We start from the raw sequence: 20,453 nt of genomic DNA on the forward strand, positions 1-20,453 counted from the left end.
AATTTGTTTACTTTTTCAGATGACAATTTATGGTACAGAGCAAGAATCATGCAAGTTGTTGATCAGCAGTCTGTGGAGTTACACTTTGTTGATTTTGGCAACAATGAGATAGTTCCCCTCTGTAAGGTAAAAGCGATAAGCGCACACCTTCTCCAGCTTCCAGCTCAAGCTTTCCAGAGTAGTGTGTCCTCTATTGTTCCTACCGGTGGTAAAGTGTGGCCAGACAATGTTGTAGAAAGGTTCAGAGAACTCACATTGCACAAGAGATTACTTGGAAAAGTACTCAGCAAGGGTTAGTACATATGTGCAAATTTTGGTTGAAAACGTTGTGCACAATACCCCTCAATTATCTATTAAACAGGTTAAAGTCATTGCCAGTTAATAAGTTTGGGAAGTGGTGCCTCAAAAGTTGGCAGGGTGGAGTGTGAGGCACATCCGTGGAGACCCTGCAAGCAGGAACCACCCCTGAAGCAGCCATGATCAGTTGCTATTACTCTGGGACACAGTCCAGTTGAAAGACTTGCTGGACCTGATGGGGCTCAAAGAATTTGCAATGATATGCAGCTAAAGCAGAGCTGTAATCTGCAAAGATTGCATTGCCAAGCACAAGCATGATGTGCTGTTATGTTAATTATCCAGCCCTGCAGAGTTGAGAGGCACCCCTCTTAGTCACGTTCACTGAGGCGTGAGGCTGCTGACCACAATGGTTTGGGGGTAATTGACCTAGCCTAAATTAAAAATTTAGCTCCACAAAATTCAACAGATTAGAACTGCAAACAAGTACATACAGTACCATGCAAAAGTAAGTTGACAGGCTCAAGTTTGAGATTAGAAAATCAAGGATTGAGTTTTCGACCCTTTTTTGAGGATTTCAATCAGACATTTCGAGGTGAAACATACCTTCTCGAAAACGCAACAATAGCGTTTTGCAGACATATCAAAAGTGTTTTTGATGATCTCTTCTACTGTATGCGCAATTTTCTAGGGAAATTCTAGGAAACACAGTCATAACATTGGGAATGATCTTCGGTGAACAGAAAGCGGTGGCTGAAGTCTTCAACCGAACATACCAAAATTTTAATGTAAACAAACTTGAGCTTAATTCAAGTCCAAAAGTTACACCATACTGCATGATACAAAAATTTTAAATTTTGTGAAGACCATTTTAATAATATTTATCTCCAACTGATTCTTGTGCTGTCAACTAAGTTCAGATGCTTTGAGTATTCTGAAGTAGTGAGCATATCGGCAACGAAGACTCTTTGCTGCCATACATGACAGAGGGCTAATTTTTAAGTGAGCCCTCTGTCCTGCCGTTGATTTCAACGGAACTGCACTGTTGATTTCAACTTGAATATTTAAAAATATTCAAGTTGAAATCAATAGCACGGGCACAAAGCAACCGGTCAATATCATGAAACTTACAACGCCACAATCAACTGTGGGTAAACACATTTTTCAAAAGTATGTGTTAAATTATTTTCTTAAGGAATTAAATGAAGAAAATTTACCTGTCTTGTCAAAGTTCCTGATGAACGCGAAAAAAGATGGAAAGCTACAGTAAGGTAAAACCCATAAAACAGACCTGAAGAGATGCATGAAAAATTATTTGTTCGAAAACTCCTTTGTTTTCTCCACTTGAGAGTCTCAAAAATTGTCTCAAAATTTTCTCGAAAGCCCTTGAATGTCGATAAACTCGACTCAAGTCTCGGTCCATGAGCTTCCAGGGACTGTCGACTTACTTTTGCACAGTGCTGTGGATGCTCAATTGTTCAATCTATATGTTCCAAATAGGTACAGTGTCTAAACTTTATTATTAAAATTATGTATGGAGACTGATCTGAACTTGTACTCATCAAAGTTTGCAAAAATCCCTTTGTTTTCATTCGTTTCTGTTTTCATAGGAAGTGATTACTCTCTGGAGGTTGAGCTCTTCGATACTTCAGATTCCTCTGTTGATGTAAATATTGGTGAGATGTTAGTAAATGAAGGCTTGGCCAGCTGGAGATCACCAAGCTCCTCAATACCATCTTCAGAAATAAAGCCTTTTTCAGCCCTACAAAAACCTCAACCATCTGCAAATGAGAAAGTTTATGTCTCTGCTGTTGAGTCACCTGGAAGTTTTTATTGTCAAATCAGTGGTTCTGAAGACAAGCTTGCCTCGTTGATGAGTGAAATTTCTGCCGTTTATGATTCCATTTCCTCCCACGATCTTGCAGTAACCAGCATATCTGCAAGAGATGTTTGCTGCGCACAGTTTTCCGAAGACAACCAGTGGTACCGTGCAGTTATTGAAGAGAAAAACGATGATAACCTTACAGTGAGATTCATAGACTATGGTAACTTAGAAACATTGCCAATCAGTCGAACCAAGGTGCTCAGTGGAGCTTTCTTCGGCGAACCTCCCTTAGCAATCAAGTGTAGTCTACATGGAATCCATCCATTGACTGGTCAAGCTTGGTCAGGTCACACAGCTGTATCTTTTGAGAATCTCACTTCTGAGAAGGAACTTGATGCAACGTTCTTAAGTTTTTCAGAGCCATTTGAAATTCAGTTGAGGGATAATACCAAAGATATTGGTGAAGAACTTGTTAAGACTGGTCTAGCTGCTGCAAAGTCAGCTTCTCCCATGAAATATGCTGTCGATGAGTTCACCAAACCTGATATTGCTTGTGGTGAAATGTATGACGTTTGCATCACCCACATCTCCTCACCTGGGAGATTTTATTGTCAGTTAGTAAACTTGAGTGACCAGTTAGATGGAAGTAAGTAAAGCATTGTATTGTCATTGCATTGTCAAGCATTGTCAAACAATGAACTTTAGTTTGAGAACGTGACATTAAAATGAGGTACACTGCATTGTTTGTTGCTGTTTCCAAATCTAGTCAAAATTAGTAAATTCAGTTTTTTTTTAAGGAAAGGGAAAAACTCTCATTCGATACTATTATGAGGAAACTATCCTGCCAGAAGATTCAAGCTATAGTGGCAGGAGTCACTGATCCTTTACTTTCTTTTATGAAAAAATAAGGTGCTTACAGACTTTAAAGGAGTTCAAAATTGTCTTGAAACTTGTTGTTATAGCTGTTGTCATACCTGGCTCACTGTACATATGTCAAAAGAGGTTCAAAATTTATTTGAAAATAACCTTTCCTGTTGTTTTCTTTCCAGTTAATTTTACAGAACCCTCTAAATATTATTATATGTTGCTGGACTACACATCTGGCAGATATGGCTGTTTGCACTAAAAATTAATAATGCTTATTTCCAGGTACATCTTATGATGATCATCACTACTGATATTATTTTTCAGTGATGAATGATTTGAACAACTACTACTTCCAGCTTTCTGAGGAAGAAGGCTGTTTGGCCAAGCCAGCAGTAGACCAACCATGTGTTGCATTGTACGAAGAGATGTGGTACAGAGCGAGGGTAGTAAACCACACTCGGACAGATTTGACAGTGCATTATGTTGACTATGGCAACACTGAGACTGTCAAACCTTCTGTGGTTAAAGAGATGACCCCAAAATTCCTTAAAGTACCTGAAGTTGCCATTGAGTGCACAATAGATCTAAACAGAGACGAATGGTCAGAAGAAGCCACCGCCCTCTTTGAAGAACTGACTGGCGAGAATCAACTTATTGTGAAGGTCCTTAGTCAGCAGGCTGACAAATTTCAAGTCAAGGTGTTTGATGGGGATAACTGTGTTAGTGAAGAGGTTTTTAACACCATTTTAGGAGAAGGTATTGGTGATATGATTTGACCTTAGAATCCTGCGTCCTGTTACCTGCTCATTAGGATAATTTTGAGGAGGGAGAGTTTGAGGCCAAACTACCATATTTACTTGTGTATAAGTCGACCTTTTATGACCTAACATTCAACCCAAAAAAATTGCTCATGACTTATACTCGTCATAGAGATAGAGCTTAACAAAGCATGTTGCATTTGTACAAATGTACTTGTGTTTGATGAGCTCAGCTGGGCATTTCATTGTCAACAGGAAATTTTGGAGTAATGAAGTACAAGTCAGTTAAGTCAGTTAAACAACATCGTCGCTCTTTGGAGGTTGGGTGCCCGAAACATCCTGGAGCTTCCACTATTGGCAGCCAGCTCCAAGGTGGAGACTGCACCGATGGCTGGCAAAACCTGACAACCCAGCCATGAGCCCCCACGCCCCTGAAAAGGACAGGCACCCGTCACACTGATAGACAGTGGAAAGCTGAGGGTGGGGAGGGTGGGGGGGAACAAAACCGCTAAACGCTCCACACACAATGCTTCTACTTCCCGCCACACTGATAAATAAGCAATACAGCCCAAAGCACGAGGTATTCCACGCATGCGCCAGTATACTAAAACCACTGACCAACTGGCTGCAGTCGCTCCTAGTTGTTTACTTGGTTAAACTTCGTTTAACCTCATTAAATACAAACCTCTGGACATGCCTATTGTCGTAACTGTAACTTTGTATACGGGACATTTTAAAGTAGAGCTAACTGATGTTAGTTTCACTTCACTTCATTGAACAATCTCAGTAGCTTAGTAACCTGGCAAAAGTTTTCAAAGATGGCAGGTTATTTATAGAGCCATTTTTCGAAACTCTTTAGTGTTCTTTTCGTTGTCCAATTCTCCTTTCTTTGTCAATGTTCAGAGGAAGGGTTAGTTTACAATAGGAAGATTAATTTTCACATAAAAACAGAGAAAAAACTTCTCAAGTAAACTGAAATACTTGTATCACTGCATGTCATCAGAAACCCACGAGGGTTGAAACGTGTAACGGCCCCTTGTGTGCTGGGAAACAAGCTTCTGAATATTTCAATTTGCTAAGTACCATATTTGGAACAACAAGAGCAAGAGGTTTTCAAATATGGTACTTAGCACTGAAACATTCAACCAATCAGTTCGCACCGAATATTCGGAAGCTGTGAACGCGCGTTACACGTTTCAACCCTTATGGGTTATGGTTATGAAGAAAAATCAGTTGTCATTCCTTGGGGGTCAACTTGCACACAAATTTGACTTATACATGAGTAAAATATGGTGTTTTTTTTTCTGAGTGATAACTGTTATAATAGCCTTTTCAGTTAGATGTACAATCACAAATATCAAAAAAATTGTTCAAGTTGAGAGGTCTTGAATTTTGCCCCCAAAAGCATTGTTTTCTTGTTTGGTTTCTTGTGTTGTTATAGAAGAACTGACCTATAAGAGCAATCAAAGAGTTCAGTCAGACAAGTTCAAAGTGTTGAAGGAAGAAATAACGTTTTGGTGCAACCTGTTGGCAGAGTGTCATTCTTTCCTTTATAATTATCTCTCTGAGATAACATTAAAAATTTTATTTAAGAGTATTGCCCATGGCATACACATCAAAAAATTGATATGTAATTGTAATTGATCCTGTTTACCACCTGGGCCCAGTTGTTCAAAACCTGATAGGGGCACTTATTTGCTACTTATGATCAGCTGTGGTGTCAGGTTGCTGCATGCGCCTTGATTTCCTGTGCTTGCGTACTGTATGGCATAACTGTGGCATTGTAGTTACATGGAGGAAAAAGTGTGTTTGTGGTGCGTTTTTAGCGGTTATTTCCCCTTTTCTCCTCTCCCTTTTCACTGTTTTCATTGGTGTGATGGGGCCGGTGCCTGTCTTCGGTGCTGTGTGAGGGCTCATGGCTACGTTGCCAGGATTTTCCAGTCAAGAGAGTAGTCTGCGTTTTTGAGCTGGCTGCTAATAATGCAAGCTCTGGATGTCTCAGGCACCCGACCTCAACTAGCGACAGATTTGTTAATTATTCAGGAAATAGACTGCAATTTAAGTTTCCCGCTATCCAGGGTCATCTTAATCAGGCTTTGAATAACTGGGCCCTAAATACATAGAGATGCCATTGTTTTAATTTTTTGTACAAATTGAATTCCATCATTTTTATTGTTAACATGCTTCTCCTTTTCTTTATTGCCTTATAAGGTCCGGTGTTGCAACAAGAAAAGCCAAGTTTGAAGCAGCTGTCCTTGAATCCCGGGGAGAAAGAGGAAGTGTATGTTGTTCACATTGAAAGCCCCATGGAATTTTACGTTCAACTATCAAGAACATACCTTGAACTCACTCAGTTGATGGCTAACATTTCTGAAGTTTATTCTGGCTTGGCTGATGATGTACGTCCGGAAGATTTAGCAGTTGGCTCACCTCTCTGCGCCCTTTTTTCTGGGGATGGATTGTGGTACCGAGCAGTTGTTGAAAGTGTGACATCAGATTTTGAAGTTAAGGTGCGCTACGTGGATTATGGCAACAGTGACATTGTCCTGCTGTCAGATGTTCGACAGTTAAGCAGAAAGTTTTATGAACTTCCAGTTCAGGCTGTCCGTTGTCGTCTCCCTGTGTTAGAAGACGATGAGTTATTTCATCAAAGAGTGGATGGTAAAGAACTAAAGGCAACGTTTTTGTCGATGGAAAATGGCACTTGGGAAGTTAGTTTGCCCCATGAAGAGAATGAGGATGCAGCAGTTTCCCTGGAGATCACTGAATACCTTGATCCTGTCGTGACAGCAGAAATGAAATGCTCAGTCTATGTAAGCCATATTGTCAGCCCAGATGAATTCTATGTACAGTTAAGTTCTTCTCTTGATGAACTTTCTCTCCTGAGTGGACAGATCAGTAGATTCTACTCACAGATACTGCCAACTGAGTATATCGTAAAGGATCCACTTCCAGGAATGTCATGCTGCGCAAGATTCAGTCAAGATGGTGACTGGTACCGGGGAAAATTAAAGAACATATTTTCGTTGGAAGGAGCTTATGTACAGTTTGTAGATTATGGAAATGGTGAATCAGTCCCATTTTCTGAAATAAAGGACCCTCATAAGAGCTTCATGCAGTTACCTCAGCAAGCCATCTGCTGTTGTCTTGATGTCACCAAGGATAGGTGGACTCCTGAAGAACTAAACATCTTCCAAACTGTTGCCCTTGACAAGTTTTTTGATGTCACTTTTATCATCCGTGATGGGCAGAAGTGGAGGGTTTCCTTACAAACTGATGGAGTTTCTGTTGTTGATTTGTTTGTGGCCGGAAACACTGCCATTGGGCAGCAAGGAGAGAAGGGTGTTTCTAGTGTACAAACAAAGAGTTACTTTGAGCAAACACTAACACTTGGTCAGGTGGAAGAAGTCTTTGTCAGCCATGTGACAGAATGTGGAGAATTCTACATTCAGTTGTCGAGGACATCAGGAGATCTAGGAACAATTGGCATGCTTGCCAGTGAAGTCTGTGAGCAGCTGGGACCCACTGATGAAGTCCTGGAGATGTGTTTTGTAGACTCCCTGTGCCTTGCAAAATATAGTCAAGATTTCAAGTGGTATAGGGCTCTTGTTACAAAGGTTGTCTCTGAAACTGAGGTGGAGGTCCTATTTGTTGATTACGGTAATACAGATTCTCAGAAAGTAGAAGCAGTGAAGCAAATGAACCCAGAGCTTGTAACATTTCCAGTGCAAGCGATCAAGTGCCGCCTGGAAGGTGCCAAGGAAACTTGGTCAGAGAGTGATGTTGAACAGTTCGAAGCTAGTGTAATTGACAAGCCACTACATGTTACCTTTACAAGGCAGGAAGGAGATACTTGGTTCGTGACAATTCAAGAGTTGGACATGTTTACTACTAAAGAGCATCCCAAAGTGAAGTCCTTTTCTAAAGAGAGTTTTGACTCTGACAAGCGTGAGCGGGCTTACTTTGTTTATGCGGATTCGCCAGACTGCATATGGCTTCAGCCAGAGAGAACTGGGGATGCTTTGACTGAGTTGATGGATCAGATTGCCAATGATGTGTCAGGGACACCCATGCACAGCTCTCAGTTGGTGGCCACATTGCCTTGCCTTGGAAAGTTCACAGATAACGACATGTGGCATCGTGCTCAAATTCTCAACCTTCAAGGCGGCACCAATGCAACAGTTTTCTATGTTGATTATGGAAATTCAGAAAATCTCTCTCTAGACAGACTGCATCCCATCAATGATTCACACTTGAAACTACCAGCGCAAGCAATTCGATGTCATTTGGCTGATATTCAAGGGGTTGACCCAAGCAAAGTGACAAGTTATCTCAATGAAGCCCTGTGTGAGAAGGTTGTGCAAGTTGAAGTACAAGAGCAGCATCTGGATGGTTCTTATACTATCCAGCTTTATTTTCCTGGTGCTGAGCAGTCAATCAGTGAACAAGTAGTTTGTGATTGTCTTGGAGAAACCTCACTGCTAGAAGAGACAACGTTTGAAGAAACAACTCCAGTGAAGGCACCAGTATCTCAAGAGAGAAGAGCTTTTAGACTTCCCGAACTTGACGTGGGCAGCAAAGTCCCTGTCAGTTTCATCTCTGCTTTCCTACCTTCTGAGATGCAATTGTTGATGACAGAAAGAGTTGATGAGCGTTTTCAGCTATACAACAGTATGACATCCCTGTATGAGTCCCTTGATGCTGATGATCTCAATTTTCCAAATCCTGAAGTTGGTGACTTGTGCTGTGCACATTTTTGTCCTGAAGAAGACAAACCAAGGAAATGGTTCAGAGCTGAAGTATTGAGTATTTCTTCTGACGAGACCGCTACTGTTAGACTAGTTGACTATGGGACAAATGAGAAGATTCCAATTTCACAATTGAAGGTTCTGAAAGATGAATTCTTGGAAATGCCTATCTTTGTTTTGGAAAGCAGTCTGGCAAATATTTACCCAAGTTCAGCTGATAGTCAGTGGTCGTCTAAGTGTTCATCTGTGTTAGAGTCCACGTGCAACTCAAAAATCTTGATTGCAGAGGTAACACAAGCAACTGGTAGCACAGTAGAGTTAATTTTGCGCGATGACAGTGGAAAGTCTATTAATCAACATTTAATTGATTTGGGATATGCAAGACTAAGTGACAGGGAAGATTTCTCTGGGGAGCAATTAAGATTGAAGTGGCCAGAATTTCATGTTGGTCAACGTTTAGAGGTGTATTTGATTGGGGTGAAAGACTTGAAGTCTCTACAGTTGCAACTGGCTGACTCTGAAGACGAATTGACGAGGCTGAGGGAAGAGCTTACTTCTGTTTATTGTGCTCTTGGCGAAGTTGATGATGTTGTCGGAAACCCAAGGGTGGGGCTTACTTGTTGTGCCCAGTTTGCTGATGATGAAGAATGGTACCGATCGGTCATAACATGTGTATCTGACCAAGGAGTTGAAGTTAAGTTTGTAGATTATGGCAATGTGGATCTGGCTATCTCATTTAAACAGCTGAAGGAGAATTTTTACGACTTACCTGTTCAGTGCTTTGAATGCACCCTTGGTGATGTCATTCCAGCTGCTGGCGTCAGTGAGACTGAGCTCGCAACAAAATTATCTGAACTTTGGGGAGATAAACAACTAACAGCAGAAGTTGTGAGCATTTCAGGAGATTCTGTTATAGTCAGTTTATTTGACAAGACAGAATCTGTCACAGATGTTCTTGTTAAACTGGGACATGCAGTAACCAAGCCCAGATCACAGGTTGACCTTAGACGATTATCCATCAGTGAAGATGGAAAAATAGTCTACAATTATCCTGGTGTTGGTGAAGTCTGTAGGGTGAACGTAACAGTGGTGAACTCTCCAAGTGACTTTTGGTGCAAATTAAGTGATTCAAAGCCAGAACTTATACTGTTAAGTGAAAAAATTGATCAGTTTTATCAGGATCTTGGTGAAAATGACTTGAGACTCTTTTGCTTACAAGCAGGTGATGTTTGTTGTGCAAAGTACTCTGATGATAACAAGTGGTATAGGTCTTCCGTGAGTAAGGTAGATTCTGGAGCTCAAGTACATGTGAACTCAGTGGATTACCCAAAGAATGAAACTCTGACCTTGGACAGGATTAAGAAATTAGAGGCAGAGTTTGCAAAACTTCCTGTTCAGTATTTCAATTGCAGTCTGGCTCACATTGAACCTCCTCACAGATACTATGGAGAGGACTGGAGCACTGAGGCAGTGCAGCAGTTTAAGGAATTTTGTGATGCAACGGATGTCAAGGTCACAGTGGAAAGAACTGAGGGTAGTGTTGTATTTGCTCAGCTGTTAGATTCCACTGGTTTGTCTATTGCTGATAAGCTAATGTCCGAAGGTTTAGCTGTTGAGAGTAAGGCTCCACTGACAGTTACACCCACAAAAGAATCTTGGACTCCTGTGGTTTCTTCTTTGGCAGATCAAGTGGACGGAGCCATTGAACAGAGCTCTGAGGAAGAAATCTTTGAGGAAGCTGAATCAGGAATTGAAAGAGTTGATCTGACAACAAAGGAGGACAGCGGTGTTAAAGATGAAGAGGACGAGGAGTTTCATGACAGTGTTGAAGAAGTCACTGGTCTGGAAACTTGTGCTGAAGAAGAAAAGGTTGGTCCTGCATGTCCTTGTGGTGAGGAAAGTGGGACAGAATTGCCAAGCATTGTCCTAGAGGAGAAGGAAACCCAATTGGTAAACGAAAATGAATACCAAAAAGATGACAAGGAAGGGGAGGCTGATAGTTGGAGGCTTGCAAAAAAGGATGCAGAAGATGTTCCAGAAGGCAAAACAGGCCTTGAAGTAGAAGCACAACTTGAGTATGGGGACATCATGGGAGAGGGTAGTACAATGAAGGATTGTTTAAAAGAGGAAAAGGAAGGAATGGAGGTACAAGAGTGTGATGGAGGAAATCTGGGAGAGGACCAAGACAGCAAAGAGAATCAAGGGATAGCTTTGGCTACTGAGCAGGAAGGAGAAAACGAAGAAACAAGGCGAGTTGAATGTTCTATAACTTCTTTGGAGGAAGCAGATCAGTGTGCATCTGCTGATATAACACAGGAAGAAGATGGATTAGAAAAAGAATCGCACACAGTGGACAGCTCTGAAGAAAAAGAAAGACAAGAAGAAGGAACAGTGTGTGTTTCCATTTCAGAACACAACCATGAAAGCTTAGAAACAAGTCAAGTGCAGTCTTCAGATAGAGGAGATAAGAGAGAGTTGGAAGATATTCCTGCCAATTGTGTCCTTGTAGAAGAGAAAGTCAAAGATACAGAAAAAGAAGCAAATAATGTGGACGGTACAAGAGAAGAGCAAGGAGAACTTCCTGAGGCAACTGGTGACAAATCATCAGAAGAAGATGCAGTTGAGAAAGGACACACTGTAGACAGTTCCAAAACTGCTGGAGAAAGACAAGAATTCGTGAATGCTGCCATTACTGAGCAGAACCCTGTTGGCAATGAGACAATTGAGATACATGATACAGATGGTGCTGACATTGCTGAAGGAGCTTCTGCCACTGGTGTCAATACAGAAGGAAAAGATGAAATGGTCAAAGAAGAAACAAATGATGTTGGTAGTTTAGAAACTGCCAGAGAAGAAGTTCACGTGAAGGGAAGTTCTGTCACTGATGTGGGAATTGACAAGACAACAGTGAATAGAGAAGAGCAGGACTTTCAGTTCACAGAAGCCTGTGGAAGTGTGGCAGAAGCTTTCTCAGAGGAGGACTTGACAGGTATGTGTTCACTTGTATTTTTTTCCTCTAATAGTTGGTTTATTCAAATCTGTATAATCCATGATTCAGTGTGTGTGAACAATATTGACAAGCCTTTTGACATGAAAGAGTCTTAAAACTGCATTTAAAAAAAACTTGTGACACAAAAAGGTCCAAACTTCTTTGAATTGGTAGGTTCTTAGTAAACCTAACCCTTGGGTGTCCAGTCGACTTTTCATATGTCTGGTCGTCATGAACCAACACCATACTTTCAACCAAAATTAACATAAGTTGTCACTACCTCTCCTCTGTAAAGCCCATGACCTGACTTCCTTTAGACAGGTCAACATGCATGATTGGGCAACCTTCTTTTGTCTTTGCTTCACCTTTTGACAATAATAATACTAAAGACTAGTAAAAAGAAGAGTTCCTTACAACAATGTGTCATGTAGCTTAATTGTGAGGTGGTCACTAACAACTTTGACAGACAACCCAGCCTGTCTAAGTTACTTTTTGAACTTTTCTGTTTCTAAACAGCTATCACTGGCAGTGCTGATGATGAAGCCAGCGTGGTTGGTGCAAAAGAGGGTGATGAAGATCGGGTAAGTTCTGCGAGTCCTGCGTACGATCCTCCCTGCAGTCCAGAAGTCTTTATCAAACCAGGTGGAGAGGTGCAGTTTACAAAGGACCGTTCACCTGGCAAAGAAACCCCAGAAAAGTGACGCAATTTATTGGAAATATAGAAAATGCATATAGCTTTGAGCTGTATGTAAACAGCTCATTCTGTCAAGTTAGCTGTTATTTACATTGTGTTGCTTATGTGTGCTAAGAAAGGTTTGTTGCTGTCTTGTTTAACAACGTGAGAATAATTATTAAGATCTCAGTTGATTCTAAGACATTTTGGTCCACAACAAACAACACAGCTCCCAAAATTCCATTTAAGGTAAAAGCGAAAGGGAAACATGCTAAGGCTTTAGTACTTTCGAGAAACAACAGTCAAATTGATTTTCTTACTGTTTTTTTGGAACAATAATTTAACAATAATTTGTGAGGAAGTATATTTTTTATTGTGATTGCTTATTCTGTCTGATTGTAACAATAATATCAGTAATACATTATTTGCGGCTATTATCATTTACTTCTGAAAAAGTTTAATGGGTTGTGGCTTTTTCCTTGTTAAACTGTTTTCAACACATGAACATAAGTGATTTTTTGTAAAGAACTGTTCATGCTGTTACACCATGGAGTCTTGAAGTATAAAAAAACGTAGTTTAAAGATAGGGATATCTTTTTATGACTCACATGGAATTTGATGTATTAATTTTTATAAATTGTATAGCAACGACAAGTACTGACATTTTTTAAACAAAATTAATCTCTTAAAAAAAAAAATGATAAGCTACACTGCTATAACACCAGGAGAAGGGATTAAATATGTTAGTCTATTAAGATATTACTTTTGGTTTGAGATTTATAATAGTAAAACATAAATTATTCATTTTGGAGACATTAACCCACTGACACCTCAAAAGCCCAGGACAATTCCCCAGTTGACAAGCAAAATCCTCTCGCGTTAGTAAAATCTGTCAAGTCTCACTCCCAGGGGTCAATGGGTTGAGTGTTCAACATATGCATGTTCATGCTAGTTTGAAGTGGAAAACCTCTAATTGTATTTTTCAAAATCTGTGATTTTTAATAAAAGAGTTGTAACCATTAATTTTTAACTAATCGTGGTACTGCTCATTTCTTTGAATCACTTATCAACAACCAACACCACTGTTTTTGTCCTAATTATCATCATCATCATCATCATCATCACTCTCTTGTGTGGAAAACTGGGTGGGAACTCGTCTCTCTACAATCAACTCGATCTCAAACCCAATGCTTTTAAAACTCACTTGACCAGTATTGCAAGCATTGAGATGTACCTTCCAGTGGCCTGGCACCCTTCTCCTCGACTTTAACGTCAGTAGTGATAATCAAGGGAAGCTATGATCCACGCAGTTATGAACCTGTGACCTTGCGATACCAGTGCGACGCTCTAACCAACTGAGCTATGAAGCCACTGACGTTGGGAGCTTGTCGTTTGTGGGTTCTAATGTTCCCGTGAGGAAAGAATCAACGATGAAATGATATATGAAATCATGAATTTTTCAGCTTCTTTATGCAATTACAAAAATTGCATTCATAACTGCGAGGATCATAGCTTCACTTGATTTCATATCCACAGTTCATATACGATCCATTTCATATATAATTTCATTGTTGATTCATTCCTCACAGGAACATTAGAACCCGCAAATGACAACGTTGGTTAGAACATCACACTGGTATTGCGAGGTCACGGGTTCAAACCCCGTTGAAGTCCTGAATTTTTCAGGATTCTTTTCGCAATTTTAAAAATTGCGTTCATAACTGCAAGGATCATAGCTTCACTTGATTTTATATCTGCATTTCATATAATTATGATCCATTTCACATATCATTTCAGTAGTGATAATGGTGAAAAGCATAAGAAAGTGTCTCCCAAACTCTACTTCTGAAATAAACAGTGTAAACAGTAATGGATTAAACCATGAATTCAAAGGAACATAAATGCAAGCATTTTTGCAATAATTATGACTAATTTTAACACACACTAATGTGCTAATACTAAACTGCTAATACTACACTAATACTGTAATGATAATACAAACTCTATGCTTGATGCTTCTGCTCAGTATTGCAATTCTGGACTTAAGTGAAAATTGTACTAATCTGACAAATAACATAGATTCACCCAATGGCAGTCCTTTTTTTGTCCGGTTTATTTGTACACCTGTAGTTGGGTAAAACATGACTGAGAATGACGATGGAGTTAAGTGCCATCATGTTCCTTTCTCTCACACCACCTGAACCAAGGAAGTCATTGTTTCAAGAGCCAATGAACATGTGGTTTGTACATAAACAAGAAGGGGTGAAATTATTTTCTTTCCAATAATTGCTACTGTAAAAACCAAAAGTTTTGGAAAATTATGGTTTTTTAAGTCTCCATTTTCGATCTTCACGATCTTAAATTTTCATTCCCTCTGCATTTTTCCAGTTACTCAAATTTTATCAGGGTAGGTGAGATCTAATATGGCAAGACGTGAGATGTGAGGCTCACTTAAAGATTGTCTCAGCAAGTCAATCTCCGCTGTAGTAAGGATGAATTTAGAAAATGTGAAATACCGGTATGTATTTTCAAGACAAACTATAATTTTTCTCAAGATAAAAAATATAAAAGCTCTTGAAGTCCATTGAACCATCAAACTTTTCATCTAAGTTCAGGTTTTGGTTTCATGAAGGGAAAATTGCTATTGCCATTTGTTTTCTTGTCTCTAGACCTACCTTGAGATGGCAACCTGGTAATGCTTTACCTTATGGCTGTCCTGGCAATGGTTGTTTCCACATCATACTTCAGATGTTTCAAAAAATGCAGCTTTAAAAGCTAGCAGAATTTTGATTGAACGTGGGAGGGATTTTATGCAATATAAACCTGCATGGCAAGGCTAAAAGGGGCGAGAAAGATGGAGGAAATGGAAAGGAGCTGGGAAGAGGAGGGAGGGAACTTCCCAGTCCCCTTCCATGCATTTCAGCACTTTGCTTGCAATGCAGACTTGGAGATTTATAGTTTATGCAACTATGGGACACTAAAATGTCTGTAGTTCTTTCTGGTTCTTCTTGGTGGTGGCTGGCTCCCTGGGTATGGTTATCAAGAACCTTGGCAAATACCTGTCAGGCCAGGATCCAAACTAAGATAGAGCTTCTGTGAAAAGATGCACTATTTAACAAATTGAGGTCAGTTTTTCATGCATCTGTCCTGTTATTGATCATGATTTTCGTCATAACATTGTCAAAGTAGCTGTGGATCCAAGAGGCGATAGCCGAGTGGTTCCGCAGACTACTTTGACAATGTTATGACAAAATTCATTGTCAATAACAGGACAGACGCATGAAAAACTGACATCAATTTGTTTTTTACAATAACAAAAAGGCAGAGAGGTCAAAATTATTAAGTCAGAACTTGAGAAGAACGCGAGACAAAAATGTGAGAAACTTCAATCTGACGCGAGCAATATGGCGTCATTGTCGCGTAAATTATAAATTTGTGTGTGCGCTTATTGACAATAAAAAAATAGCCAAGGAGAATTGAGCAGTCATTGTAAAAAGCTACTCTGCAAATATTAAATTTACCATGATGAGATCTTAATGGCTGTGAAATATACTATTGTTCCTAGACTAGTCATCCGTTCTACTACAGTACTAATAGTTTTCATTACTCAGCTGCAAAACTTTTAAATTCATCGCCTGTCTGAATAAGAAACTGTACTGTACAGACTACAAACAGAATTTTACTGTTTTTCATGCAAAGGCCTGCTTTATATTTCCTCTCAAATACTGTCCTCTTTAATAACAGATCTTGATCAGTTGTCACTGCAAGTAACACGTTGTGAACTTGGTATGTTAGAGAACACTGCTTTTTTTAGGAAACCAATGCTTTTCATAAGCTTTGCTTTGAGATAGCTGACAGCCTTGGTTTTGTATGAAAAGCTAAATCTCAATTATATGTTTCATGATTATTTTGGTTTACTTAAAAAGAGAAATCTCGATTTTAGGGGCTCCCCTTTATCATGTTATTATCATTACAATATCATTTACGGGCATTCCATAATTTCCAACATTTGATCGGCTTTCCACATTACGAAATGTTTTTAATTTAACTGTGTTCAAGGTGTTGATGTTTGTATTTGTTGGAAATAAAAAGATTACAAAATTAATGTCTTGCCTATTTATCAACAGAACTGCCTGGACGAGACATGCAGACAAACTTCTATATTTGAAGAATCTGCCAAGGTCTTTCTTGAAGAAATCCTTCAGGAGGTTTGCAGAGATATTGAAAATGTGGCACAGGCAGAACACAAAGAGCGGCTAGATGCAGGACAAGGTACCTGCAAGGGTTTCTCGAATTTAAGAAGATTATAATAATCATTTTATTGGCAGCTGTAGCAGGGATGATGATGAGCTTTGTCAATTGTACAGGAAAATATGAATTCACTGCATTGTGATTAAATTCTGCTTTGTCGAAATAAACAGTGTTCCTTGGACATGTAAATTTTCTACCAACTGTCAAGGTATTAATTTTAATTGGCATAATTATAAAATTAATGATGTTGATGTTTCTTTCTTTTCCTGGCAAACTGGATATATGTCATTATCTGTTCATAACCTCCAGAGATTCTTTGATTTAAAGGCAAGCTACATCATGCATAACCGGACCCGTCCAGTAGTTTTGAAATTTGAACCGAGTGTTCAAATCTGCGTGCCAGTTTTGAACTTTACTAGCTCTTGAGATTCTGAATTTCCTGTGGATATTTCCTTGATATATTGCAAATAGTTAGCTCTGAACTTTTACTTTATTAACAGTGTTTGAATTTAGTGAAAATTATTTCAAGTGTTTGATGAATTATCGTTCTGTTATTGTGTATTTTTGCGTACCAACGTTCAGAAAAATCTTCAAGATTCCACTCAAATTTCGGAAGCTCCAAAGAGGAATTTGGATGGTAATCTCAGTCTCGCAAATACTGGTCACGGATGACATAGCTCAACTGTAATCATTTAGTCATGTTGTGCAACTTGCCAGGAGAAGGGGGGTAGGGGTCTTATGTTCAAATTTTGGACCAACTGACTGCTCTCTGCAGGGGCTTTTTCAGGGTTAATAAAAGAATTTTGCAAACAAGCACCACCATTCTCTAAGAATCCCAGCTTGTCGTTAAACGTAGAGTCAGGAGAACCCTGATCATCTGCGGGGAGTTGTCAAAACTGGACTCAGGAACTTTGGATTGCAAGTCTGGTGCTCTAACCACTTGGCCAACACTGCCTCAAGTCTTTGAGTGAAGTTGATATTTTGGTAATAGTTAACAGTGACCAATCTTTTTTCAAATCATTTTAACAGATGGCACTATCCCTTCTGGAGAATTGCCTGCAGACACGCCAATGTCTGACCTAGAAAACTCTGAAGATGTAGAAGAGGATAATATGTTGTCAGATGAAGCATTGGAACAGTTGGATAGAGAACTTGAGGAAGTCCACGGAGCCAAAGAAGTTGAAGTAGTCCCAACAGTGAGTATAAACTGAACAGTTAAACACAAGACACCGGGACAGGAAGAGGTTTGCTTTGATAAGAATAATAATGATAACTTGCTTTAGTATAATTATACTAAATTGGCTACTCAAACTCCTGGATATCCTTTGCTATTCACCTCCGAACAATTTGCGCCCAAAAATGGTGTAGTCTTTGATTTTGTGCTGTGTTATCTCGCTGTTTTAGTATTATACTAATATTCACCTTAGTGTCAGTGGCTGGTGGTGTAAATATCCACCACTAGTAGCCACCTCCACTTCAGTGAATAGTTGTTAACTATATTATAGCAATGCTTATAAAAATTTAGTCCCCAGTTAACATCACGTTGTGTACTAGAAACTTTTGTGGATGTTTAAGAATCTGCACACTACTCTAAAACACTCTGTCTGAGTCTTGCACCAAATTTAATTGTTAAGGTATCTTATGCCCTCTGAAGATAACCTCTGTGAGAGACCGTGTCCTCCTCTTCTTCATTGTCCTTGGATCTTCTTACGAAATGCATGAAACTGGAATGAATAATTGAGGAGTGTTGTTTTTCTATTTTAATTTCTTTTCCTTTTTTGCAGGACCTATGTGCAGAGCAGTGTAACGTAGCAACTTGAATTCTAGTGGTTACCCAGCTGTTGTGTCAACAAAAGGAAAAGGAAGTGATTAGCCAAAGTCAGGAGTGATGTCACTGAGTGGAAATTGTAGTGGTAACTCACACTGAGTAATGTTTTTCCCAACAGAAACACTTGTAGGGTTTTGTTTAAGATAGAAGGCTGATGTTGAGGGAAGAGCCATCTGTACAATTATTATATCAGATTTATTAAATTACATCAGTCTTGCAAAAGTTTTCTTGTTATTACAAAAGGAAAGAGTGTTTTTGTTCAAACATCTACAGTTAAATAATTATTGGTCACTGTGGAAAGCCAGGATTACAGATAGTTACATACGTTTTTATCTGGGGTCAGTTTTCACTGAAACAATCTACCAACACAAGGCACAACATTGTCGTAGTGCAATTATCCAGTAACTAATGGTATCAGTTATGTTGGTGTTTGTTTTTTGAGGGGGTGGGGTGAGGGGAAGGTTTGGGGGATGTTGCTAAATGTGTATCTCTCTGGTTGACGCTGTAATTGAGACACAAGGTATCTTTACCTAAATAGGAAGTGGACAAGAGGCAACATCTCTCCACTTTATTCTTCATGATTGTCGGCTCACATGACAATAAGGCATTGGTTTCTTGTGAATTAAAGGACAAAGGTATTGACAAATCCTCATATTTCTCTTCCAATAAGGCAACCTTTTATTTGTTTCCTCGTCTGAAAGGGAAGATGAACCCAGTTTCTAACGAAAGTGAAAAATATCATTCCTTATTTGACAAAGAGCACTTGTGCTTCCATTGATGTATGCCAGAAAATGGTTACAAGATAGTTTAAAAGTTAAGTTTAATAATTTAATATACTAACTTGATTCCAAGGTTTTAAATGCAGTTAAAGGTCTCAATGTTCTTTTATTTTAAAGTTTTCTTGAGGCAAGGAAAACAAGAGCCTTGGAGTCATCTCTGAGTTCTTTTAAATATATAGTTGCATACTTGTTTGTACTTGAAAACTTTCATGTGAAAAATAGAGAAAGAATGTTTCCTTTTATTGTGAGAGTATTGTTAAATAAGAATATTGTATGGGATGCTAGTTCAGTCTTTGGAAGCTTGAAAATTGCCACAAGTATTCTTTCTAGTGCACATGTTAGAAGTAACATTGTACCGGTAGGTGAACCAGGTTAGGCTACCTCATAGGATTAATTCACCAATTATTTGAAAACTAATATTGTATTTAAAACATGGCAGTGACAAAAATCTGTTTTAAGTTAAAACGTTAGAGTTGCAATTTGAGTAGTGATCTCAAATGAGGTTTGGCCAATTCTGAAGAGAAAGAATGTGAAAATGCAACATTGTCACCGATAATATTACATTGCATGCTCGTAATTGGTGATGTTGTTAATTCTGGCTTCCAGCTGAATACCGGTACTGTTTTGCTGACAAAGGTTATCTTTTAAAATGATAAATTGCTTCAGTTTTCAAGTACTTGATGCATTAAAATAGGGACCCTTAGATTCTAGGACGAGAAGGGGTACGAGATTTGACTGCCCATTTTTAACGAAAATAATAATAATATAACACAGCCAATTAATCTTACTCTTTGTTAGCAGCATAGGTTGCTCAGTTATTCTTATTGCTGAAAACAAAGCCTTTTCCTGATTGAAAATGCCAAAACTGCTACTGTGATATTGACTTGTTTTGACACGATGACATTTTTGCCAAACCTTGTACTAAAATGGCGATGGTGTCACGTTTTTCCTGCCAAGATGATGCTGGTTTGTGTGCACTCACTGTTGTCCTATGAGAAAATAATTTATTGTACTCATAGTCGTTCTCGTCCTCGAATCTAAAGATCTCTAATAAAATCTTGAGGGGAAGTGCTTGACCTGGTTTGACTGTAATTTACTTTGCTCCACATTGTAATGACATTATTTCGGATAGGCCATTTGACAGTTGTTTGGGCAGCATCTTTGAATAAAATTTAGGGGGGTGAAGTTGAAGTTGCTGTAGACTGCCAGCAGTATCTCCTGAGACTTTTGAGTCAATCTTGGTATGTCTCCCAGCCAGGAGAAATGGCCATGAGTTGCTTGGGTGACAAAACACAATTGCCTCAAAAGCAAATGGCTCAACTAACGTAGAAGAAACTGCTAGCACTCTGATGTTGTTGTCATTCAAACCTTAAGACTTTTGTCATGTAAATACAACCTACTTAGATTACAAACAACATGATGTACTTTAGAAACTTGGACA

At 39.1% G+C, this 20,453-nt stretch overlaps 1 protein-coding gene across 1 annotated transcript in view; it reads left to right on the top strand.

Moving 5' to 3' along the window:
- The window catches only part of LOC137977749 (uncharacterized), a 35,302-nt gene extending 16,935 nt beyond the window's left edge, over positions 1–18,367 (top strand). The window contains exons 4-11 of the mRNA XM_068825072.1: positions 20–292; positions 1,905–2,765; positions 3,311–3,742; positions 5,956–11,481; positions 11,998–12,062; positions 16,282–16,426; positions 17,435–17,601; positions 18,190–18,367. Coding sequence (XP_068681173.1) covers positions 20–292; positions 1,905–2,765; positions 3,311–3,742; positions 5,956–11,481; positions 11,998–12,062; positions 16,282–16,426; positions 17,435–17,601; positions 18,190–18,225 — 7,505 coding nt within the window. The 3' untranslated portion in view covers positions 18,226–18,367. The remainder of the gene's footprint in view (positions 1–19; positions 293–1,904; positions 2,766–3,310; positions 3,743–5,955; positions 11,482–11,997; positions 12,063–16,281; positions 16,427–17,434; positions 17,602–18,189) is intronic.
- Positions 18,368–20,453: the final 2,086 nt, after the last annotated feature.

This window comes from Montipora foliosa, chromosome 11, assembly GCF_036669935.1.
Source record: "Montipora foliosa isolate CH-2021 chromosome 11, ASM3666993v2, whole genome shotgun sequence".
Lineage (NCBI taxonomy): Eukaryota > Metazoa > Cnidaria > Anthozoa > Scleractinia > Acroporidae > Montipora > Montipora foliosa.